Source organism: Pipra filicauda, unplaced genomic scaffold (assembly GCF_003945595.2).
Source record: "Pipra filicauda isolate LSUMZ 115617 unplaced genomic scaffold, ASM394559v2 scaffold16_size7369187_pilon, whole genome shotgun sequence".
Classification (NCBI taxonomy): domain Eukaryota; kingdom Metazoa; phylum Chordata; class Aves; order Passeriformes; family Pipridae; genus Pipra; species Pipra filicauda.
In genome coordinates, this window is record NW_024104207.1 from 3098848 (window position 1) to 3121368 (window position 22521).

Here is a 22521-nt window from a genome sequence, read left to right on the forward strand (position 1 = left end):
TATGCCCCACTCTTCCATTATTTCAAGTAAATCCCGCTTGTCCTGCGCATTTTGATTTCTGTGTGCAACAATACGTCCTGAGTGTAGAAGTCTGGAAGGCTGGAGTGCAGAAAAGGGAATTTGGCTACCATGAAAAATGCCATTGCTGGTGGCAGTGAAGGCTGTTACTCCATGATGCGTTCAGTAACAGCTTGGACGATGTGCTGAATAGGACTGCATGAATTGGCTTGAGGAATTAGGAAGGGTAGTTTCACTATTAATGAAAAATAAGTTTTGACAATTTATGAACACTTTAATAAACTGAATAATTAGTTTAACTCTGCATTAACAATATTTTAATCTCTAGCTTTACAGCAACTTAACAATTTTACCTTGTCTATTGTCAATGACAGTATTTTTCAGTCGATTGTAACATTTTTGTGTGATGAAAAAACTTGTATTTAGATCTCTGAAATCAGTGAGGAGACTCTCCTGATTGCAGGGGGCTTTGAGACTAAAACGCAAATACTCTAGACTTTGGCTTCCTGTTGTCTTTCAGTGTAAAACATTTCAGTGTGAATTCCACGTCTTTCTTTACATAAACACGTAGTAGCTGGAGTATCACATGTAGCACCTGGTATTCCTGCTCTTGGGAACTTTGCCAAGGAATGGATCTATTGCAATGCATGCCAGTGCCTCTTGTTAGCAGGCATACATCACCTCTCATCCAATAGTTTGTTTTGGAAGGGACCTTTAAAGGTCATCTAGTCCAACCCCCCTGCACTGAACAGGGACATCTTCAACTAGATCAGGCTGCTCAGAGCCCCATCCAATCTGACCTTGAATGTTTTCAGGAATGAGGCATCTACCCCATATTTCTTCAGAGAAGAGGTGTTCATCCATCTGAAAATTTTTGTGGACCCATTCCAAGAGATCCATGTTTTTCCTGTGCTGAAGACCACAAAGCTGGATGCAGTTCTCCAGGTAAGGTCTCACAGGAGCAGACTAGAGAGGGAGAATCACCTCCCTTAACCTTCTGGCCAGTTTTTTTGATGCAGCCCAGGATACAGCTGGCCTTCTGGGTTTCACCTGCACACTGACAGGTCATGTCCAGCCTCTCATCCACCAGTACCTTCAAGTCCTTCTTGGCAGGGCTGCTCTCAATCCCTTCATCCTCCATACTGCTGTGACTCAGATGTAGGACTCTGCACTTAGCTTTGTTGAAACTCACGAGGTTCCCGTAGGGTTCCCACTTCTCAAACCAAAACTGCACACAATATTCAAGATGAGACCACGCCAGTGCAGAACAGAGCGGGACAATCCCCTCCCTTGACCAGCTGGTGATGCTGTGCCTGATGTCCCCCAGGACATGGTTGGCCCTCCTGGCTGCCAGGGCACTGCTGACTCATGTTCATGTTGCCATCAACCAGGACCCCCAGGTCCCTTTCCATGGCACTGCTTTCCAGCATCTCACTCCCCATCCTGTACAAACATCCAGGGTTGCCCCATTCCAGGTGCAGAATCTAGCACTTTTCCTTGTTGAACTTCCTCTAGTTGGTGATTGCCCGGTCCTTCAATTTGTCAAAATCTCTCTGCAGGATTTCTCTGCTTTCCAGGGAGTCAACAGCTCCTCCCAGTTCTGTATCATCTGCAAACTTGCTTAGTATCCCTTCCAGTCCTGCATTCAAGACATTTATGAAGATGCTGAAGAGCACAAGGCCCAAGATGGAGCCCTGTGGAACCCCACTAGTGACAGGTTGCCAGTCTGACATCACCCCATTCACTATTACCCTCTGTGCTCGACCCATGAGCCAATTGCTCACCCACCACAAGGTATGTTTATCCAGCTGTGTGCTGGACTGTTTATCCAGAAGGATCCTGTGAGAAACAGTATCGAAAGCTTTACCGAAATCCAAAGAGGTCGCATCAGCTGGTTCCTCTTGATCAGATAGGTGTGTTACCTGGTCATAAAAGGAAACCAGGTTTGATAAGCAGGACTTTCGTCTCGTGGAGCTGTGCTGGCTGTGACCAATGACTGCATTGTCTTTCAGGTGTTCTTCGATACCTTCCAGAATAATCTTCTCCATAACTTTACCAGGCACTGAAGTGAGACTGACAGGCCTGTAGTTTCCAAGGTCCTCCTTTTTGCCCTTCTTGAAAATCGGGACAATGTTCACCAGCTTCCAGTCATCTGGAACCTCTCTGGATTCCCAAGACTGGTCAAAAATCATTGAGAGAGGTTTTACGATGACATGAGTCATCTCTTTGAGGATTCTGGGATGAATCCCATCAGGCCCCATAGATTTATAAGGATCCAGTTTGAGCAGCACATCCTGAACAATTTCGGGATTGACTGGGAGTTGATAATTCTCACAGCCATGGTGCTCTAGCCCAGGGCACTAAGACCCCCTTGGTCTGTCATCTGTGTTGAAGACAAAGGCAAAGAAAGCGTTAAACACTCCTGCCTTGTCTCTGTCCCTGTTTGTGAGGTGACCATCCTCATCCTGTAACAGGACAATGACATTTCTATACTGCTTATTGCCATTAATATATTTGAAAAATCTTTTTGTTGTCACCCAGATTTCTGGCAGCTTCAACTCCAGCTGAGCTTTGGCTGCACAAATTTTCTCCCTACAACAGCAAACGGCGTCTCTGTATCCTTCCCGTGTCACTTGACCTTGCTTCCACTGTGCATACACCTCACTTTTTTACCTTATTTCCAAGAGAAGATCCCTGCTCAGCCTTCTGCTTTGCCTGCTTGACTTCCAACATTTGGGAATTACCTCCTCCTGTGCCCTTAGGAGATGATGTTTAAGAAGTGACCAGCACTGATGGACCCCACCACCTGCAAAAAATGTTTTTCCAGGGGGCCTTAATTACTAATTCCTGAGCATCCTGAAGTCTGCTCTCCTCATGCCCAGAGCTGAGGTTTTGCTGGCACTTTTCCTCCTGTCAACAGAGATTCTAAACTTGACCACTTTGTGGTTGCTGTGGCCAAGAGAGCCACCAACCTCCACTTCACTCACAAGATCCCCCCTGTTGACAAGCAGCAGACCAAGGAGGTCATCTTTCCAAGCTGGCTCCCCTAGGACCTGTTCCTTAAAGTTGTCATCCAAGTTTTTTAGGAATCTTCTGGCTCAGGTTGTAGCAGCTGTATGATGCTCCCAGTTAATTTCTGGCAAGTCCCCCATAAGGACAAGGGCAGTTGACTGGGAACTAAGTCCCTTAGTTCCTCAAAGAATAATTCATCAGTGTCATTATCCTGGCTAGGAGGTTTATAGTAGACCTATAGCAATGCTTTTTGTTAGCATTAGAGTCTTCTGTTCATGCCTTTTCCAGCTTTACAGAAGTCATGCTAGTTTTTAAGAATGTAAAGAGATCCAATTTTGCATGCTGTGAGTGAAAGGAACAGAAAAGTCCTCTAAATGTGACGTGTTGCATGAATCAGTCTTTCAAACTCTACTTCAGGTTATTCTTGAGGATGGTCATTTATTTATTGCCCTAATTTATTCTCGTGAAGCTTAGGAAGCATGAAATTATTACTAAGGTGTAACTTTCATCACACTAACATCCAAGAGGCTAGACGTTGACAATGAATATCCTTTGGACCGTGATGCAGTGCTGCCATGCACTTGCATCCAGTGGGGAAAAACAACTAGGCAGCAATAACTCTTTCCACAAGACTATTACAGCTAATGAGTTAAAAAACTGACCTAGTTGACTGTCACAGTTAAAAATATAATGCCTAGACCTAATTTCATTGAAGCGCATATGATTTCATAAGACTACATGCCCTTTGCAAGTGTACTTCACTTGAACAGATATTCCATGGGTCTATCTATGCTTTGGATGTGCCTTTGTCTTTTTTCAGGTAAAAACTGGGAAATTATCATTAACAGAAAGCACTTTTTTCTCGTGATTAAGAAGGATGATTGGAAATCCTAAGTGTTTCCATTGTTTGTGCTCACTAGAAAAAAAGCTTTTGCTTAGGTTGCGTGTGGCTTGCCGGGAGGAACATGCTGAGGACCAAACCCATAAAATAGGTTTCTGGGACAGTAGTACACAGAATGGTTGGCAGCCTTTTTCCAGAAAACATAAGCTGTTCCACAGAGCATTAAAATTAATACAGCTTAACATTACTTCCGCCCTAAATCGAATCAAGATGTTAAAGGGACAGAGAACTTTTTGATATATTTATTATACTGATGTTATTTTATTCTGTTTTGTCTTACTGATGTTATTTTACTCTATTTTGTCGTAGGACATGATCTAAGGTCTTTAGAGTCATGGAAAACAATCCAATTGACTTCAGATGGCTTTTGGTCTAGCTAAAAGATTCTTCCACCTGTCTGTAATGAACTGCAAAGTCAAACCATATTTCAAACAAAAATTCCCAGCAATTGCAATATATTTGCTTAAAATACAGATAAGCTGCAGAGTATAAATAACTTCAACAGGAGACATTACAACCAACCTTAGGATACAGTGCATGTTGACATGAACTTATCCCTTTAAGAAGATACCTGCATTTGAGTGTTTTAAAAATCACTGCAAAACTTTATTTTAATCATTTGGTGTAACAGAAACAACACCTGAGATAATGAGTGTGGAAGACCTGCTGGGACAGTCAGTAGAAAACTAAACCGAAATTGATTCCTGCTCTGCCACAGACCTGCTACACATCCTTGATCAGTCACTTTATTCCTACATCAATCATTGTGACAGAATAGGTATACAAATACACCATTTTTCATTTTCTCTTCAGAGGAGATCTTCTTAAGGATCTCAGTTACTGTAGTACTCATATGACCTTTGGCTGAGGCCTCCCCTCTCATGGGACACAGAGAGAGAGCAGTGCAGTTCTGCTCTGGTGATACCTCAGGAACTTCACACAAAGTTGGCCATGTCTCCCCTGCACAGTCTGGCATCACTTCAATGAAACAAAGCCAGCACTAGGCAGAAGGAACTATCCTGAGCACTGAAAGTCATGCAGCCATGTCAGCACAACACAGGATCTGTGCTGACAGTCGTTTTCTCTACGTGATCCATCCCTGGACGTAGCTTCAGCTAGAACATGTCTCCCCACTGCTCTGTTGCATAGAGAACACAGAGCCTCTGAGAGGTGGGAGAAAAGAGTTAAGAGTGGTTTGGGGGCTTTCTGAAATCCTCCTTTGTCTAAGTTGCTTGTTCTAGTTGAGATGCTTCTCAAAGCTCTTCGGTACAATGGCTCAGTTGAACGAAAGCTGTCACTTAGCCCTCACTGTCAGAGAGTCCCTTGTGTCCAGATTTGCCTAGGTGTGACCTATAGCATTACCTTTAATCAGCTTTCAGGACTAGAAATAAACACTTGCATTTGGAATAGGTGATCACCAGTGCTTTGCCTAGTTGTTGTGCAAACCCACAACCAAGACTCCTCCTACGAAAGAGAGTCAAACACCTTTCTCCCTATGCTCCTCCAGCAATGAGAGACAAACCCTACATACTGTTGTGCTGTGCTCCCTTCTGCTGATGTGGATGGGACACACAGTAATGGGATTAAATCACAGCAGGGGGGATTTAGGCTAGACCTGAGATAAAAACTGCTAACAGTGAGGATAACAAACACCAACACAGATTGTTAAGGTGCAATCACTGTCACTAGTGACTTTAAGAAGTAATAAAATAACTACATTTAGCCAATAGTTAGACTAGATGGCTCTCTGAGGCACTTGCCTCTGATGTACAGCAGAAAAATGAAAAATGCAGTAATGAGAAAAGCTTGCAAGCAGCACTTACCGATTGGTGTGAGAATTGCAGTGCATGAACCAGCTGCGGTTGTTGTCAACGTACATGGCCCATGCCTTGTCATCCTTGCCCAGCATCATATCTTTGACAACGTTAATCCTGGCAATGCCAAAGGCTGGATCTGGATGGTTGTCATACCGGTCCACATGCAGTTCCCAGTAATGCACACCCTTGGAGAAGGCTGCTGTGCCAAGAACAACCCGGTCATCGTAGCTGTTGCAGGTGGCAGTCTGGTTGTCATTCGACAGCACTATGTCTCTGTGAGCTGAGGAGGGGTCAAAGGTGAACCATGCCACTGTGGAAGGGAAAAAGGAAAGGCAGGATTATATTAGGAGGGGCTGTGTCCAAGTGGTGACTCCTTTACTTCAATAAGAAGGATGGGATTCTGCTTTCCTAAAAACCCCACTGCACTTCAAGATAATAAAGGCAATCTTTCCTTGGTACTGTAGGCAGCTACACAAGATTGATCTGAGCTGGTACACAGCTGTTCTTCAGCTCAGAAATGCCTTTTATTATCTATGATTGTTCCCCTGAACTTAAGTTGCTAAGGACAGTGACTTTCTGCTCACACACAGTAACAACAGAGTCACTGAGGAGACAAAAACTTCTTCATGATGTGGAAACTGCTCAGACAGGTGAATTGGTTCAACCTCACTTTTAATGGAAATAGAGATCCACTGTACTAGTGCTGGTTAGGACTGACTTCACTATTTTATCAAAGTGAAGTTCTTTTAAAAAAAAATTAAAAAAAAAATGAAAAAGCTCTTAAAGTATAAATATTTTATACTGGCCTATTTTGACAACACAGCATAGAAGTGGAAGTGGTAATAGCATGCACTTCTTGATTCATTACAATATCATTAATGAAGATGAACTTCCTGTAATGTCATTATGGATGTCAAGTATAATTACGGAGGAACAAACATGAATTCCCATCTCTGTATTATCAAACTTTGCTGGGAAATTGAAGCAGTAGGGAAGAAAAAGGCAAATCCCAAAGATGTATGGAGAAGGGGAGACAGAGTGGAACAAAAAGTACCACATGAGTTGCATAACTACTTCTGTATGCTAAAGCAAGCATCTTAGTTAAATCCTGGACGTTTACAGTCAACTAAAATCACAAGATTTGAAACCTGAAGTGTGTTACTGATAATGGAAAATCACCAAAAGTGGTAGGAAGAGAGTTCAATCCCTGTGCACACTCAGTTCCTCACCTCTTCTCTCAGATGATCCAAAATCTCCATGCCCTAAGTGTCAAACACATTAGTGGGTGTAAAGGTATGTGCCACTTAGACCTGCAGCTTTTGACTTAAAAACTGGAAAAAACCCAACTCACCATCCGACGTCTGTAAAATAACTGTCTTGCTGTAAGGACCAACTCCTGAGGAGTTGAAAGCTTTGACTCTTGCATTATAAGTGCTGTTGAAATGAAGGCCATCAATGGTGCAGAGGGTCTCCTTGCCAACATATACTTCCTAAACATTCCAAAAAAAAAAAAAAAAGGGAGAGAGAGAAAGAGGGACATAGTGTAACTGTTTCTCTGTGCCTCATGGTCACATGTTAGGACTTCCATAAATATAAGCCAAAAATGAACAGCTTCTCATTTTTTCCCAGGATGTGGCAATTATACTGTTATATCACAAGCAACCACAGCAGTGCTAACATCAAGGATTGTTAGCAGTGGAGACACTAAAGTGAAGACAAAACTGGAAGGGTAAAGCAATATAGGGCAACAGACAAATATTGATTTTTATCCCCTTTTCCTAAATATCTACTCCAAACCACTATTTTGGATAGTAGTCCCAGTGTCTGACACATTGTGGCCATTATTATATTTATGTAAGACAGAAAGAGGAGAACATATAAAAATAAAAAAGCCAAGTAAGTGCACTTTTATTCTGTTGGAAAGGTTACCTCATGCCTGAGTTAAAATATAATTTTGAAACTTTAAAACACAGAGCCAGAAGAAAACGATCTCCTAAGAATTAGGATCACACACATCACATGAGTAAACAGTAACTAGACAACAGAGACATCAAAAAAGTCTGCAAAGATTTATAAAACAGCAAGCACTTGTGTAATGTGAAATATTTCAGGAAGAGGAACATCTAGGCAGACCAATGAAGAGGATCAGTCAGATTATAAAGGCTATTATGAACTGAATGAAGCCTAGAAACTTATGTGTTTTTTTTGAAAACTGAATAGAAATTGACAGAAAAGGAAACAAATCCTGTCTTGGCAGGAGGTTGAAAGACACAATTCCTTTCCCCCTGTGATTTCTCTGACTCTGTGAAGTCCATAGGTTTATGGTAGCAAAGGCCCTGAAGTGCTTAAGCCTGTCACTAAGCAGACCACTCAGGCCCCAGTTCAGTTAAGACACTTAAGTACATGCCTAGGAGCAGTTCTGCTGATTAGGGCTCTTTGCTATGTACCTATAGTGAATTAAGTATGTGATGAATAGGAAAGGGATTACTTAAGTTTACAGCAGGCCATGTGTTTGGCCGCTTTGCTACCATGGTGGCTGCTACAAACAACAAAATCTCTTGGGTCCTGAGTTAGCTGGTGATCTTTCATGGAGACAAAGAAGAGTTTTCTTAGAATAACTTAATTTGTCTCCATGTCCATGCAATTGTCTGTGCAAAAAAGTTGTATTTGTAGGAAAACTCTCACATTTTCTAATCTGCTTCATTTTTACCACTGTTCACTGTTTCTGTTTATTCAGATTCTGCTCCAATGGGAGACAAAAATTGTTCTTTAAATCCACCCACCAAATACTGACAAACATTGGTCAATGTAGTTGCTTTCAGATATATAGTTCTTCATTAAAAGAGTTAGCAAACCCTTGTGGAAATGGCACAGCTGAGAAGCCTGCCTTTTATCTTTTAATGGGTAAAGCTGAGGATGTTTCTAACACAGCAAGCAGAGCATTCCCCTCAGAACTTGTCACTCTATATTTTTAAGGACTGAGATGGTTCTGTAACTTTTTCGATCCAAAATCTTGACATGGCAATGCCGACAGTCCTAAAACCGTTGGCAGTTACAAAACCCATCCGCACAAATGAGCTTGGGTGCGCACCAGCCTGAAGTCTTGTTGTTCACAAGTATTTATTTAGATGTGCATACTATTTGAAAACATCTATCAAAGACATTGGAATTCTAACACCTTGTCTCTAACTCTTCGTTCATTGCACATGACAACACTCTTGTCTACTAATATTAACTCTATTGGCAGCTCCCAGTAGCCATTCACAAAAGTATCTTTTTACACTCTCAGTAATGGAGACCAAATCCCTGTAAAATGTTACTTGGACCAAGGAACTGAGGAGACCTTACAAAACCACAGTGCACTTCAAAATGTCCTGCCAATATTGCTGCCTCTTCTAATGAGGGGTGTCCAAATCAGGTACCTTTACTGGCTGTGAGTGTAGTGGTTTGGTACAGGGAGGCAGTTCCTTAGGTGGATCCATGCCAGGATATTTTCAGCTTGAGAAATCTTTAAGTTTCCAGTGAGAAGCCAGTTTGCATCTCCCAAAGGAATGCCACTGCATGGTTTTAGCAAAATTTCCCATTTGTGAAGAGAGCAGCTGTACCCCAAAATGATCTCCAAATGCTTTCAAGGCACTAGCTCCTAGGGAAAGCACTGGGCCAGCGTGGTCCTGGAGCAACAGGAGCCTGAAGCCTGCCTGACAAGGAAGAGCCACAGCTTCTAGCAAGACATGGCTGGCAGAAAGCTGATTGCATTACTTATGTAGTTTGTTTTTTAGGATATGTCAGGAAAGGATGGGAGCCTATAAGTACCTTGCACCAGCAACCAGGAGCAATTAGTTGTGACATTCACCCTGAGGTTCTTGAAGTACAGCCTTTCCATACTTACCAACTCCATCACAGCTTGTCTGTGGAAAGCTTCCACCAGCCTGGTCTCATCCACTCCCAGGGAAAAGTTTTACAAACCCTGTATTTTTATGCAGGATTTCATTTTCACTCAGAAAATCAAGAAAAACTGAGTTGCATTTCCGGAGCAAGAATGTCAGCTGTTGAAGTGGGGTGTTACGGACAGATGAGAATAAGGGCTTCAAAGAAATCGGTGTTGTGTGCATGAACCGCTTCCAGCTCCTGCAGGCTAGTATGGGATTTTCTGCTTTAGTACACTTCAGGGATGCTTCAAGGCCTGCTTTGCGAGAGGCTTGAGAATAACCTCAGCCAAGTTTCTACCTAAGCCAGTGGTCCTTCTAATAAGCAGCATCTGCACTGCTTTCTACATCAACACAATGGAAAAGCAGGGATGTTTTGACAGCTTGTGTCTTACCTAACCCCTCTCCCCACCCTCAGACAGAAACAAATCCATATCCAGAGGAAACTCACATACAAAGAAACACAAATAAATGCTGAATGAAATTCTCACTCGGAATTGGCCACCATCTCCATCATCAAGTTCCAAGATATAACCCTCCACTGGGTTGTGGCTCAAAGGTGGCATCCTCCAGGCCAATGTCACACTGTTGTTTCTGGTGCAACACTTCTCCAGCTGCAGTAATGGGACGGGTGGCACTGAAACAGGAACTGGGTACAGATTAGTGTAACTCTGCCCTACCCCATTAGTCTGTGCCACGAGTAGTATGGCAATGACTCACTTCCCTCACAGGGGAGCCAGTATTTGTTAGGAAGAGGGTCCATTTCCTTTCTTGAAACAAAAGGCAGTAAAAATGATATAACAAGCTGTTGTTAGCCAGTTAGACAAATAATTTGGCTGAAATACGTAAACAGAAACATATCTGGACTTGCTTCTGTCGCTTCATAAGAACTACAGTGTGGGGACCTCATGTTTGGTTTCCTTCCAAGGAGTCTGGAACAGTTTTTTCTCACATTAGAGCACCTGCTGTCCCCAAGAGGAGGGGCAGGGAGTGTCTCAGGCAGCATGGAAGATGCAGTGCTGCCGGGAAGTTCAGTGCACTACCAAAGAATTGGTTTATGAATCAGCAGACAAGTCCTTCCTCCCAGCACAGCAGCAAGACAGAGCCTGAACTTTAACAACAGTAGGAAGGTAATTCATCACTTTAATTGTGTTTTTTTTTTAAAAAAAACCTAATCTAATTTTTAAAATCTAATCTAATGCACCACCCCCATTCCCCCCAACTTTTCATTAAAACCACCTCAGATATGTTATCTTTATGGAAGCCATACTTAAAAGAAACTGTTGAAGAAAACTGTTCCAATTGCAAACTTTAGCTAAATCCCTTGGTTTGGTGAGCAAAATGGACTCCTGCACCACAGGAGACTCCTCTTGGAAATTACAAGTGTGAAGTTATCTACCAGTGTGCCTTTTTAGTGACTTGCTCAGGAGAAACATCAAGAGCAGCATCTTAAAAACAAAAAGAAACAGAGTAAAACATTCAGCTGTGCTTCTGTGGGAAAGAGGCCCCTATCCCATCTCTCCTAAACACAATTAAACTCTCACTGTTCACTCTTTGCTGAAAATTATAAAGTGAAAATTTAGTCTTCTGGATAGACCAGGCATGTATCTTTTGCACTGCTGAGACCATACAGGTTAAGTAGGATGCAAGGGATGCACAGACCCTGTCTGGTCTTCTGCCCAAGACTGTATTTCACCATTCAGTATCATTTCTGCAGAGCTCAATCATATCTTACAAGGAACTGAGTGGTATGAGCATTCATTGACTTAGTTCTTAGCAATATCAGTTTGCTCTTCTTTCATCTAGTCTGCTTTGACCCTCCAGTTTGTTTTTTCCCATTCTGTCTGCATGAGACATAAGCCCTTGTGCTGTTCCTTTCACCCTATTTTATATCTCTGGATCAAACAGGACTGTTCACATTTTGTGTACCAAGTAGACTGTGGGAAAAAGGACGACACTGTGTGACGGGGCTAAGGCTTCACCCCCACTTTGGAAGTGACACGAAAGTCAACATCGAACTTGTGATAAACAGTGCAGAAGATACCGTGGCTTTCTGCTGGCATTATCCATCACCACAGTGAATGTAGCTGGTTGGTAGCCTAGAAGAATGAAACAAAAGAGCTTTATAAATTAGCTCTTGAAGGTTTTTCTGTGAAAAGAAAGCCTTGTTCCTATTCCTTGATATTTAAGGGTGATTCAGAGGGTGTCATAAATAAAAGCCTGCTTGTTTTCTCACATGGGAAGTTCAGACTCTTCTCTAAGAGACACTATGTCTGGAGAAGTAACAGAAACATGACATTACAAGAGGCAAAAACCTGAAAATGAGCAATTCAGAGATAACGGGATTTTTTAAGTGAACCATTTCAACTTTAGAGTTTTTCTGTGATTGTTAGCCCATGCATTCCTAGTGACTGATGAGCCTGGGAGAAGCTAGGGCTGTGTCAGCCATCCACACTCCTGCCACTTTTGCTAACAAGTTAACCCTCTCAGGAGGCATTCTCCAGGTCCTCCCCATTTCTAAGACTCCTCCTGGCAAGACTGGATGAAAACCTAATTCCTGAAGTCTTTAAGATGCAAAATAGACAATGCTGCCTCACCTCTAAATAAACCACTAACCTTTCCAGCCCTGGAAAAAAACTCCTAGGAACACTGATGTGAGGCTTCCAGGGACTCTTCATGTAATGCACGATGCTGGGGGGGGGGGGAAAAGAGCAGAATTTTTGGGAGAGAGTAACTGTTTTATGAGTCCTTTTTAATTACAGAATCAGGAATACCATTTAGGAACAGAATATGCTTTCATCCAGCAAAGTGCTCTTGTTCCCACTTCCCAGTGGAAGCATGAATTTGACACTGTGTGCGATAGTTACACATACTGTGGGGAAGTTCCTCATCTCCTTTACCATGTTGCTGGACATTCAAGTTTTTGTGTGTAATTCATATCAACCTCCTACTCTTTTTGAGCCAGCCAGTGGCCTGAACTGCACAACTCTCCTAAAGGAGAGGTAAGATGTTCATGCCAAGGAGCTGTGCAGCTTTGCTGGATGATGCTTTCTGTGCCTGTCCTCCTGCCTGCTCCACTGGGTGCAGATGGGCAGAGATTTGCCTTGGTCTCAGATTACCTTTGGGAGGAGAAAAGATGAACACTTGTAAAAGTCATAGGAAAGCACAAAGTGAGTTGCATAATTGGGACACTTATATACAGGGAAGAGCAATGGGATAGGACCAAGAAAAGAAAAATATAGGCTAAGTGCCAGGAAAAAAAGACGCAGATGTTAAATTACAGTGCTGTCCCACTTCTTGTTCAATTTAAAGTCCTCTAGAGACTTTTTGAAGCAAAAGATTAAAAATATAAAGGGGAAAATGATACTGCATTGGCACAGCAAGGCCTGTTAATGAGTCTGAATGATGTCCTTCTATTTTTAAAGTGCTTCATGCAGGTTGCTCTTAGATAAAAAAATGTGATACTGATGTCTCATGTCAACTCAGCAGTCCCCAAAACACATTGCTCAATGTATCTCACAGCTGATGAGGGTAGTCCTCTCACAGGGAACAATACGGCTGCTCTAAGGTGTTGTCTGTTGTCTTCTTGACAAGCAAGTGGTGCAGTGATGCCCTCTACCTTCCCAGATTAATTTTTAAAGTACTAAGTGCAGTGAAAGAACAGGACCCTCAGAAACATGAAAACTTGAATCTTCTCCAAAACTGCAGTACAGCCCTGGAACAACCTGAGTCACTGATGTAGCAAGTGCCCTACAAACAGTGTTACCAAGACAGAAGGAAAGAGGACGGCAAAGAGACCCGAGTCCATGACACAGAGCAGAAAGAACCAAGGGCAAAGCCTACAGTGAAACAGCTGCCCTTTAGTTGTCAGAGCTGTACAGCTCATGGCTGGAGAAGCAGAGATTTGTGGCATGTGATGTGTCTGGGTAATCTTCATGGACTGGTCTGCAGAAGAGGGAAGGAATCACTCCTGAGAAGGAGAAGGGGCATATGAATGAATATTCAGAGGTAGTACAGAAAAGTATTCTATTTTGTACCTAGTCTCTGTTTTACCACAAACCATGACTGCATGGCAGTTCAGCTATGTGAACAAAACAAACCTGGAATATGTATTTGCCTGTTCCCATAGCTTTAATTTAGGAAATGTGATGTGTGCATTAAGCCAGTCATCAGAGGACAGGAAATTCGTGCCAAGGCACTCAGTAAAAGCAATAGAGAGAAGAAAACATGGGCAGAGAAAAGGATCTGGAAAAGCTCAAAAGGCCAGCAATTACTAGAGCTGTGTGTGTGTCTCAGCAGGCCAGCTGGCCTGGGAAGAGTGGGACTCTTGTCAGAGGGTTATCGGTGATACCCTTTGGTCAACATGATTGCTTAAGCATTACTTCTGCACCTATCACATCTCTGCACATTTAATTTGTTACCAAATTGCTTTTTCTTTCTGATTTTTATCTTCTGAGATGAGCTTTAGATATGTGCTTACAGAGAGTCCATCGGTAAGGTACATGAACATGTCATCAAAGCAAATGTAATGTGATTTGTTCTCATTTTCATTCTTCTTTGCCTACCACAGTGAATCAATGTTTACTTACAAGCATGCTTTCACTCTAAATGACCCATGCAAGATCACTGAGGTTGAATGAGGCCAGAGTTTGAAAAAAAATAGAAATTTAGTCATGCATTAAGCATTGACAACAATAGTACAGACCTTATATTGCAAAGCTTTTGGAACAAAACAATTTTCAGTTGGAAAAGCCACGCTGGCCCTATTCCCCTAGATCTCCCCAAAACTTCCTTTACAGATTATCTCTCACATCTTTAGTGCATCTGCTCTTCTCAGATCAACCACTGCAGTGACTTATTAACATTCACTCCAACACCAACATTTGGCAAATATTAATGACTTGTCGGTGTGCTGGGGCAGGTAGGATTGAAGAAAGAGAAGCCGATGTGAAGAAACACATACATTTTTTCTTTGTGAAACTGCAGGTTTCAGAAATATGCAAGTTCTCATGGTGATAAATAGCAAAACATCACCCTGCTATCCTAGGTTCTCCTCACAGTCGGAGAAGTGATATTCCAAGTCTGGATGTTCACTCCTGAAATGCAAGACTACTACATGTGAGAAGATGCAAATCATGCATCTGAAGAAGGACAAATCATGACTGGCAAACTTGGTAGCCTTCTATGACAGGGTTACATCAGTGGTGGATGAAGGAAGAGTGACTGATGATACCTACTTGAAGTTGCCCCAAAGCATTTGACACTATTCCACACAACATCCTTGTCTCTGAACTGGAGAGACATGGATTTGATGGATAGACCTCTCTGTGGATAAGGAATTGGCTGGATGGTCACACTCAAAGAGTTGCAGTCAATGGTTCAATGTCCAAGTGGAGACCAGTGACAATTGGTGTTCCTCAGGGGTCAGAACTGGGACTGGTACTGTTTAACATCCTTGTCAGTGTCAAGCTATGTTGTGTGGTTGACACGCTGGAGGGAAGGGATGCTATTCAGAGGAACCTGGACAGGCTTGAGAGGTGAGCTTGTGCGAAGCTCATGAAGTTCAACAACACCAAGTGCAAGGTCCTGCACCTGCATTGGGGCAACCCCAGCTACAAACATAGGCTGGGCAGAGAATGGAGCAAGAGCAACCCTGGGGAGAGGGACTTGGGAGTGTTGGTGGGTGAGATGTTGGACATGATCCATCAAGGTGCATTTGCAGTCCAGAAGGCCAAACATATCCTGGGCTGAAGCCCAAAAGAGATGTGACCAGTAGGTTGATGGAGGTGATTCTGCCCCTCTACTCTGCTCTCCTGGAACACCACCTGGAATACTGCATACAGCTTTGGGGCCCCAGCACAAGAAAGAAGCAGAATTGTTAGAGTAGGTCCAGAAGAGGGACATGAAGATGATCAGAGGGCTGGACCACCTCTCCTATGAAGACAGGCTGAGAGAGTTGGGGTTGCTCTGCCTGGAGAGGAGAAGGCTCCAGGGAGACCTTACTGTGGTCTTCCAGTACCTAAAGGGTACAAGAGCTCTCCTACAAGAGAGCTGGAAAGGGACATTTTACAGGGGCATCTAGTGATAGGACAAGGGAGAATGGCTTTAAACTGAGAGTAGGTTTAGATTAGATATTAGGAAGAAAGTCTTTACTGTGAGGTGGTGAGGCACTGGAACAGGCTGCCCAGAGAAGTTCCGGATGCCCCATCCCTGGCATTGTTCAAGACCAGGTTGGATAGGGCTTTGAGCAGGCTGGTCTGGTGGAAAGTATCCCTGCCCATGGCAGAAGGGTTAGAACTAAGTGATCTTCAATGTCCCATTCCAACCCAAACCAATCTGATTCTAAGATAATGCAGAGCTGGTTGAGAAGTCATAGAGGTAAAATTTCAGGAAAACAAAAGGCCAAAGTGTCAGACTGAGCAGTTCAAATGGAAACAGACTTCCTGTCATAAATGGAGCAATATAAATACACTTCTATATACTAAACAATCCTCAATATCTATGAATGTTAGGTTGGAACCAGTCACTGGTTTATTCTGCTTGGGCACGCGGGGGCATGAGGGGAAGTAACGCCATCCCTCATGCACTTTCAGGAATGGTGGCCAGGTTAGCACCCTTTTCACAATTTTTGCATGGTGTGTACAGGTCATACTGGTTGTGCTGACCAACCTGATGGGACATGCAACAGGTAATCCCTGATCAAGGCCAAGACAGCTCAAGCAAAAGCCCTTCCTGAGATGCCTCTGGGGAGCAAAGCCCAAGGGTGTTGGGAAGCTCTGCACAGGTTTGGGCAGAAGCAGTCTTGTCCTCTTCTCTGCTCCTCAAACTGTGTCTAGCTCGATACTAGAGCTTCACAGTGATTTGTATGATAAATGAAAGCACAGCAGACAACACTGTCTTTCAAAAAGCCCTAGTGAATTTGGCTCAGTTAAAGTCTTGTAAGTCTTCAAGCTTAAAGCCAGATGAACGTCCAAAAGCGAAACACTGAAGTTGCCCTCACCTCAGATGACCTGTGGTTAATTAGCAATCTATGTGACTAGTTTAACTAAATATTACATGTGTTTGTAAAGGAGAGTGGTGGAAGATTAGTATTAAATACATTTTAAAATAAATATGGCCAGCATTAAATATCAACTGATTTTAAAAGATGAGTGCAGACAGTATTCAGAGGAGTTTTATCAGTACTATTCTTCCTCTCTTGACTCCACTTGCCTATCTGACAACATTTCAAGGGAGCAGTTCTCAGATGTTTTTTGAGTAACTTTAACACAGCTCACTTATATCAAGATGCAAACCATTCTTGGTGAGCAAACTCTGGCCTTTAACTGTTTGTCCATTGTTTCTCCACATATTTAGCTGTCAAAGTATCCATCCTAATTACTTCATCTTGGGTCTCTCAGATACAGAATTAGGCCCACATAAACTGAACAGAAATCTTTATGCTTGCTCAGATTAAAAAAAAAGCACATCAGACATCACAACGTGAATGTCCTTAACTCATTCACTGATTTCTGGCAGCCTTTATCCTGTCATCCACATCTATAATTAAGACTTGAATCACCAATGAGGGAAGCTAATGGCATCATTCCCAGGGACCACAGTGGCTTTCAAATTCAGCCATTCTATGGATCTATCTAATTCTGATGCAGTTCTCATCCTGCTCCATATAAACAAACCTCATTACAAGCTCATGATTTTCTTTTCTTTTTTTTTATTTTTTGGCAATGGTATCTATTGTTCATTAGCTTGTCCTTTTAAATACTTTTTTAAACCTTATTTCCCTTTAGCATGTTCCTCAGTATTATTCAGACACCTGAAACCATGGTAAAATATAGCCATGGAGCTACTTTCCCTTTGTGAATCTTTTCCTTGTGATTTTTTTTTTATTAAGCTGGGCACCGTTCACAGCACAGTTCAGATATAAGTCAAAAGTCAAAGGCTGGTTGGGTTTTTTTTTTTCCCTTTTCAAGCACATGTGCGTGTGCCAGTAATATTTATTTACTACTTCAGCTGTTCCTGACAAGATAGGGGCAATTGGTATTTTGAGTTAACCATGTTAAACCTAGGAATGCTACAAAATTGCATAAAGTTTATACAGCTCCTGTGTTAATAATCTTCAAAGCCTTACTCTGAAGAATGTATCTTTTCAAATCTTTAATTGCATCTTGTATCTCTATCTGAGCTTGTTCAGCTCACTATATGTGCCTGGAGCACACCTTTCCAGGAAACACCCAGTAATCTGAATTTGCTTGAATGCCTTTTAAAACTATCCAGCAATTTCAAGTTCTTTTTCCTCCCTCAGTGTCCTCACCCCTCCCAGCACTGTTTCAACACATGCATGAAAAACAGAAAAAGGAAAATCATAAAAGCTCACCCCTACATTTCATCTGAATAAAATCCAGCTGGTGAATTGACTGCAGTAAAGGTTCGCTATCCAGAGTCAAGTCAAACTCAGCAGACACTTTTGGCTCCAAGGCTCCTTTGACCCACTGTTCCTGAGATACCTGAACACGCTTGATTAAAGCATCCGAAATCTGAAAGAAAGTATCACATTTATAGTGAAATGGCAGATGCACACATTAAAAGTGACAGAATGCCTGTGAGATACAGTACAAAGGACACAGGAAGGAGACAGTACAACAGATGAGATGGGATCTGATTGTTTTGGGGTGAGGTCCATTTATACTGCATCCTTTCATCTTGTCTTTTCAAAATAAATCTCATCTTAGGGTAGGAAACTAAAAACTGTATTTATAAAGCCTGGAAAGATTACATTGTGTGTCATGCCTTTGAATGCCACATATACTTCTGCACTCTTTTCTCTGATCTGCAGTCTACTTATGCTCTCCTGTTTAAAAAGAAGTTGCACAAAGAGAGACTTAAATGTTAGAGTCTCTCCATTCAGCACAGATGATTCAGTGGAGGAAACCTAAAGGAATAAAAAAATCAAATGGTAAGAACTGTGTATATTACTCACAGTGGGAGTTCTAAATTGTCAGATAGGGTTTTGAAGAATAGTATGGATTTTCTGCCATTACATCAAAAGCAAATTTCATTTTCAAAGCTTTGCTCTAGCCCAGCCCACAGACAATTAGGTCAAAAGTCAGACTAAAATTATCACAACAAATTCTTCTGGAAGTGAAATCCTGGCTCTGTGGAAATCACTGAATTCAACTGTCCTTGAGTTCATTGAAGCTGCCATTTGGATATCTGGAGACCCCACCAGTGAGCTTCCTGTAAGTTACAGGGAGTAGAATTTTCCTTTGGATTTGTCAGAGAGAGTTTTTCTTTATTGCAGGAGTTCAGACACTTTTTCTCATTACTCTTGTTGGAAGACGCTCCTGTCTGAGCCTCTGCATCCACAACTCTAATCAGTCTGTGCAGTAAGTGGAGGAGCATCCCATAGCCTTCCTACAACCTTGGAGTCACTGGGATGCTGAATCCCTTGGCTGTGTCTCAATGTCCTGACTGCAGGAGTAGTTGTTCAAAGTAATGCAGCCCGTCTGTGTTTGCTGGTTGTCTTGAAACCATCATTAGATGAACCAGGAAAAGGTAAAGCCAAAAGTATTTGTTTTATAAAAGGGGACTGCAAAGAATGAAGCCACAAAGGTTATAGAAAAAGTAAGCTGAAATGAAAACGAAGCATGTATCTAGCCAGAACATAGGTAAAACCTAAAGGTTTCATTTGTCCTGTAGTATCCAACCAGCAGCCTGCTAAAATCTGTGTAACCTTGAGATTAATATACACCACACATTCCCCTCTCTTGCTTGAGACCAGACATGACAGTAACAATCAATCTGGAGTGCTAATAGGTTTAAGTTGGCTTATTCTCATCCTGTTTTTTAGGAATGCTCTGACAGTCCCCTGACAGTCATGCATTCACACGTACAGGGTGCCTTGTTCAGCTGACAGCCGTGCACAAGTCATTTTGTTTGATGTGCCTTTCTTCGTAGCCAACTAATAAGGCAACAAAACTAATATGGCAAAATAAAATAAGTAATAAAAATAATAGAAGTAATAAGAAAAATAATTTATGGATAATAAAACTGTTATGTTTTGCCTCATCAACAGGCACTTTCACTGCTTGCACCTAAGAAACAATATCCTGTAAACTAAGGCAATTTTCACTAGGCCATATTTTGCAAAGAAAGGTTTACCTGGATCCTCCAACTTCAAGACAGGCCTTGCAGCCCTGCAAGGTACAACAATCCCAGTAAAGCACAGCTACATGCAAGCCCTTCAGGCTGGATTTCCTCACAGAGGAGGTGTTGAAAGGACTCTCACATGGGAAGGTAAAAGGGAGAAGCACAAAGGGCAAATACTACTCTACTGAGTCATAGACCTCTCTGAATTTATCAGGGAGCTCTGTGTTGCATTTCTTGCATGAGAATAAAATAATATTCTTCAGAAAGCTATCATTGACTACATACTACCTTTATTGCGGCCCAGAAGGAAGGACTGGCAAGAGGAAAGACATCAGCAGTCAGGGAAGTGCTGTGACTGCTAACTCCCTGCCTCGGTCAGAGTGCAGCTGTTAATGCCATCTCTTTGCTGGGACATTCATGCAGTCACCAAGATCCCTGAGCTTTTAGACAGTACTATCAGGAGTTAAGGTGAACCTACCTTGGAGGTGGAAGAGGCTAATAAGCAAAGCCACACATTTTTAGATTTAGCTTTAATGTATTTTCCTTTTCTTTTTTTTTTTCCTCAGGACATTGGAAAGAAAAATACCTGTAAAAACCCAGAGGGATCATTTTCTTTGATAACTTCTAGGCAGTACTCCATAAGCCCTGTTGACTGGCGTAGCTTCAGTGTACAGTGATTTATCTGGTCCCAAACAACCTGGAAAACAAGCATCAGTACAGTTCTGATGAGTGCCTCAGCTTGCAGTGAATTGTATAAAATTATTTCAGAATAGACAACGAATGGAAGAGTGTGTTAAAGCTATGCTTAATTTAGCTGCCATATGGCCATTGCCTTATCTTCATCAGCTTCACTCGCTCTGTATGGTAAATACCGATAATTAGCTTGGCAAAATGTTGTGCACAGGGAATCTCAATTTTCAGAGCAGATTAATTGCTCAAAGATCAGCCTTGCTCAGGGCAGAAAGAGCACAGAACATGTTTCTGCATCTTCAGTGTTCACATTTCCAATCACACTTTCAATAAAATCTAAGCTTTTAAAAAATCTTTCACTTAAAAGGCAAACTTCATGAGTGGTTTCTTGCAGATTATACTCTACCATTCTCTTCACAATTCACCTTTGTTCCTGCTCCGCTTAAGAACACCTTCCTGGAATTAAGAAATAAAAAAAGCTGCATCTAATTTTTCCAGATTTTGGACTTGATTCTACTGCCACATGGCTGTAGACTAGGCCTAATAGCACTGTGTTCTGTTGGACCATTGTGACGGCAATAAACTGCAGGATTTGCTGTGCTGTCAGTAGTATGTCTTAAGTGTTGGTTCTTGTCAAGCAACTTAAATGCTGATCTCAGTAGATTTTAGTAGTTGCTATGTTAGATATTTCACTTCAATTTTTCCTTTTGTCTTATATACTTTTAGTGTGACTGGCACTACAGTACCTCAAAATCACATACACAGTTCAACATTTCAAGAAATTTGTCTGTTTAAATATTTCTTGACTGCCATTTTGTTCAACCATTTTAGATTTCTTTTCCCCACATCCCTTTACTATATTTTTTAATATCTTTTGAGTGGCTCATGGATTTCTGGAGGAGGTTTGCCTGAATTTACAGATTTGAAGAGCCATCAAAATCACATTTTACTTGGGCAGAAAGTCCCAGAATCCAAACGACACACAAGTTGCACTGATAAGCACCTCACTGATAAGCACCTCTCAAAAGATAACCCAAAACCATCAGATAAATAAAGATTGATGGCCTGATTCAACAAACTGCTGAAGTATATGTTTTGTTTTAAACATGTAAGCACAGTTCTACTAAACTGCTGAACTGCAACCTCTTTAAAGACTTCAGGATTTGGTCACTAGGAAATTTCATGACGTAAAGAGTTGGGGACTTGACAAATTGCACCAGGTGTCATCAGCTGTGCTGAGTTGATGAGAGGAGTGCTCACCTTCAGCTTGTGCTCACGTTCTTTGGTCACCTTTGTGAGCAATTTTGCCTTTTGTCGTGTTAACGCATCAACCAAGGCATCACACTGAGCAACAAGACAGGCTTCGTAATCCAACCCATTTTCCTAGAAGAAGGTGAAAGTCATACTTATCAAAGAAAGCATATTTTACAGCTTAAGCTATTGCTCATTCTTACCTGTTTTTCGATTCAGAAAATATTTCCTTTCAAGACGATCAGAATTTTTGTTGCCTTTCTGATTTCATTACAGCTGTACCAGTAATAGCTTTGTGCTATAAAATGAAACAGTAAGATACTATGCCACAAATGGGCTTATTTATAACCTTGATTTACTGGCACTTTCTGGACAACAGATGTAGTACAACATAATGTAAGAGCTAAATGTAACATACACAGTGCATACATATACATAAGAGGATTCTGCTCCGTTTTGTTTTAATTATCCCACTGTAGCAACTTTGAAATCACTGGCTCTACACCACACCAATTAGAACAGAATTATGGACCAGAATCTGGCTTATGACAAGGAAATTAATGAGATACAAAGCCCTGAGGTTCGTGTATTGCTTCACGCACTTTTTTTAAAAATAGCTAGCACTCAGCAGTGGAGCCCTGTATTTGATTTTAAAAAAAAAAATAAAGACATGTTTTTATTCACATTGTGGTAAAATACTTCTCTAGGCAGAGGCCAGCATGTGAGGTAGCCAACACTGAGCTTTTAGTAGGGGCTGGGT

At 41.8% G+C, this 22521-nt stretch overlaps 1 protein-coding gene across 4 annotated transcripts in view; it reads right to left on the reverse strand.

The window, feature by feature from the left end:
- The window catches only part of TRIM67 (tripartite motif containing 67), a 45389-nt gene that overhangs the window by 10143 nt on the left and 12725 nt on the right, over positions 1 to 22521 (reverse strand). The window contains exons 3-8 of one of the 4 annotated variants that reach the window (XM_027721392.2): positions 21771 to 21893; positions 20407 to 20517; positions 18055 to 18208; positions 10166 to 10311; positions 7100 to 7238; positions 5755 to 6058 (exon numbers count right to left, since the gene is read on the reverse strand). In XM_027721392.2, coding sequence (XP_027577193.1) covers positions 5755 to 6058; positions 7100 to 7238; positions 10166 to 10311; positions 18055 to 18208; positions 20407 to 20517; positions 21771 to 21893 — 977 coding nt within the window. Of the gene's footprint in view, positions 1 to 5754; positions 6059 to 7099; positions 7239 to 10165; positions 10324 to 18048; positions 18209 to 20406; positions 20518 to 21770; positions 21894 to 22521 lie in introns of all 4 variants that reach the window. The other 3 variants (XM_027721390.2, XM_039379502.1, XM_027721391.2) reach the window with 3 other exon arrangements.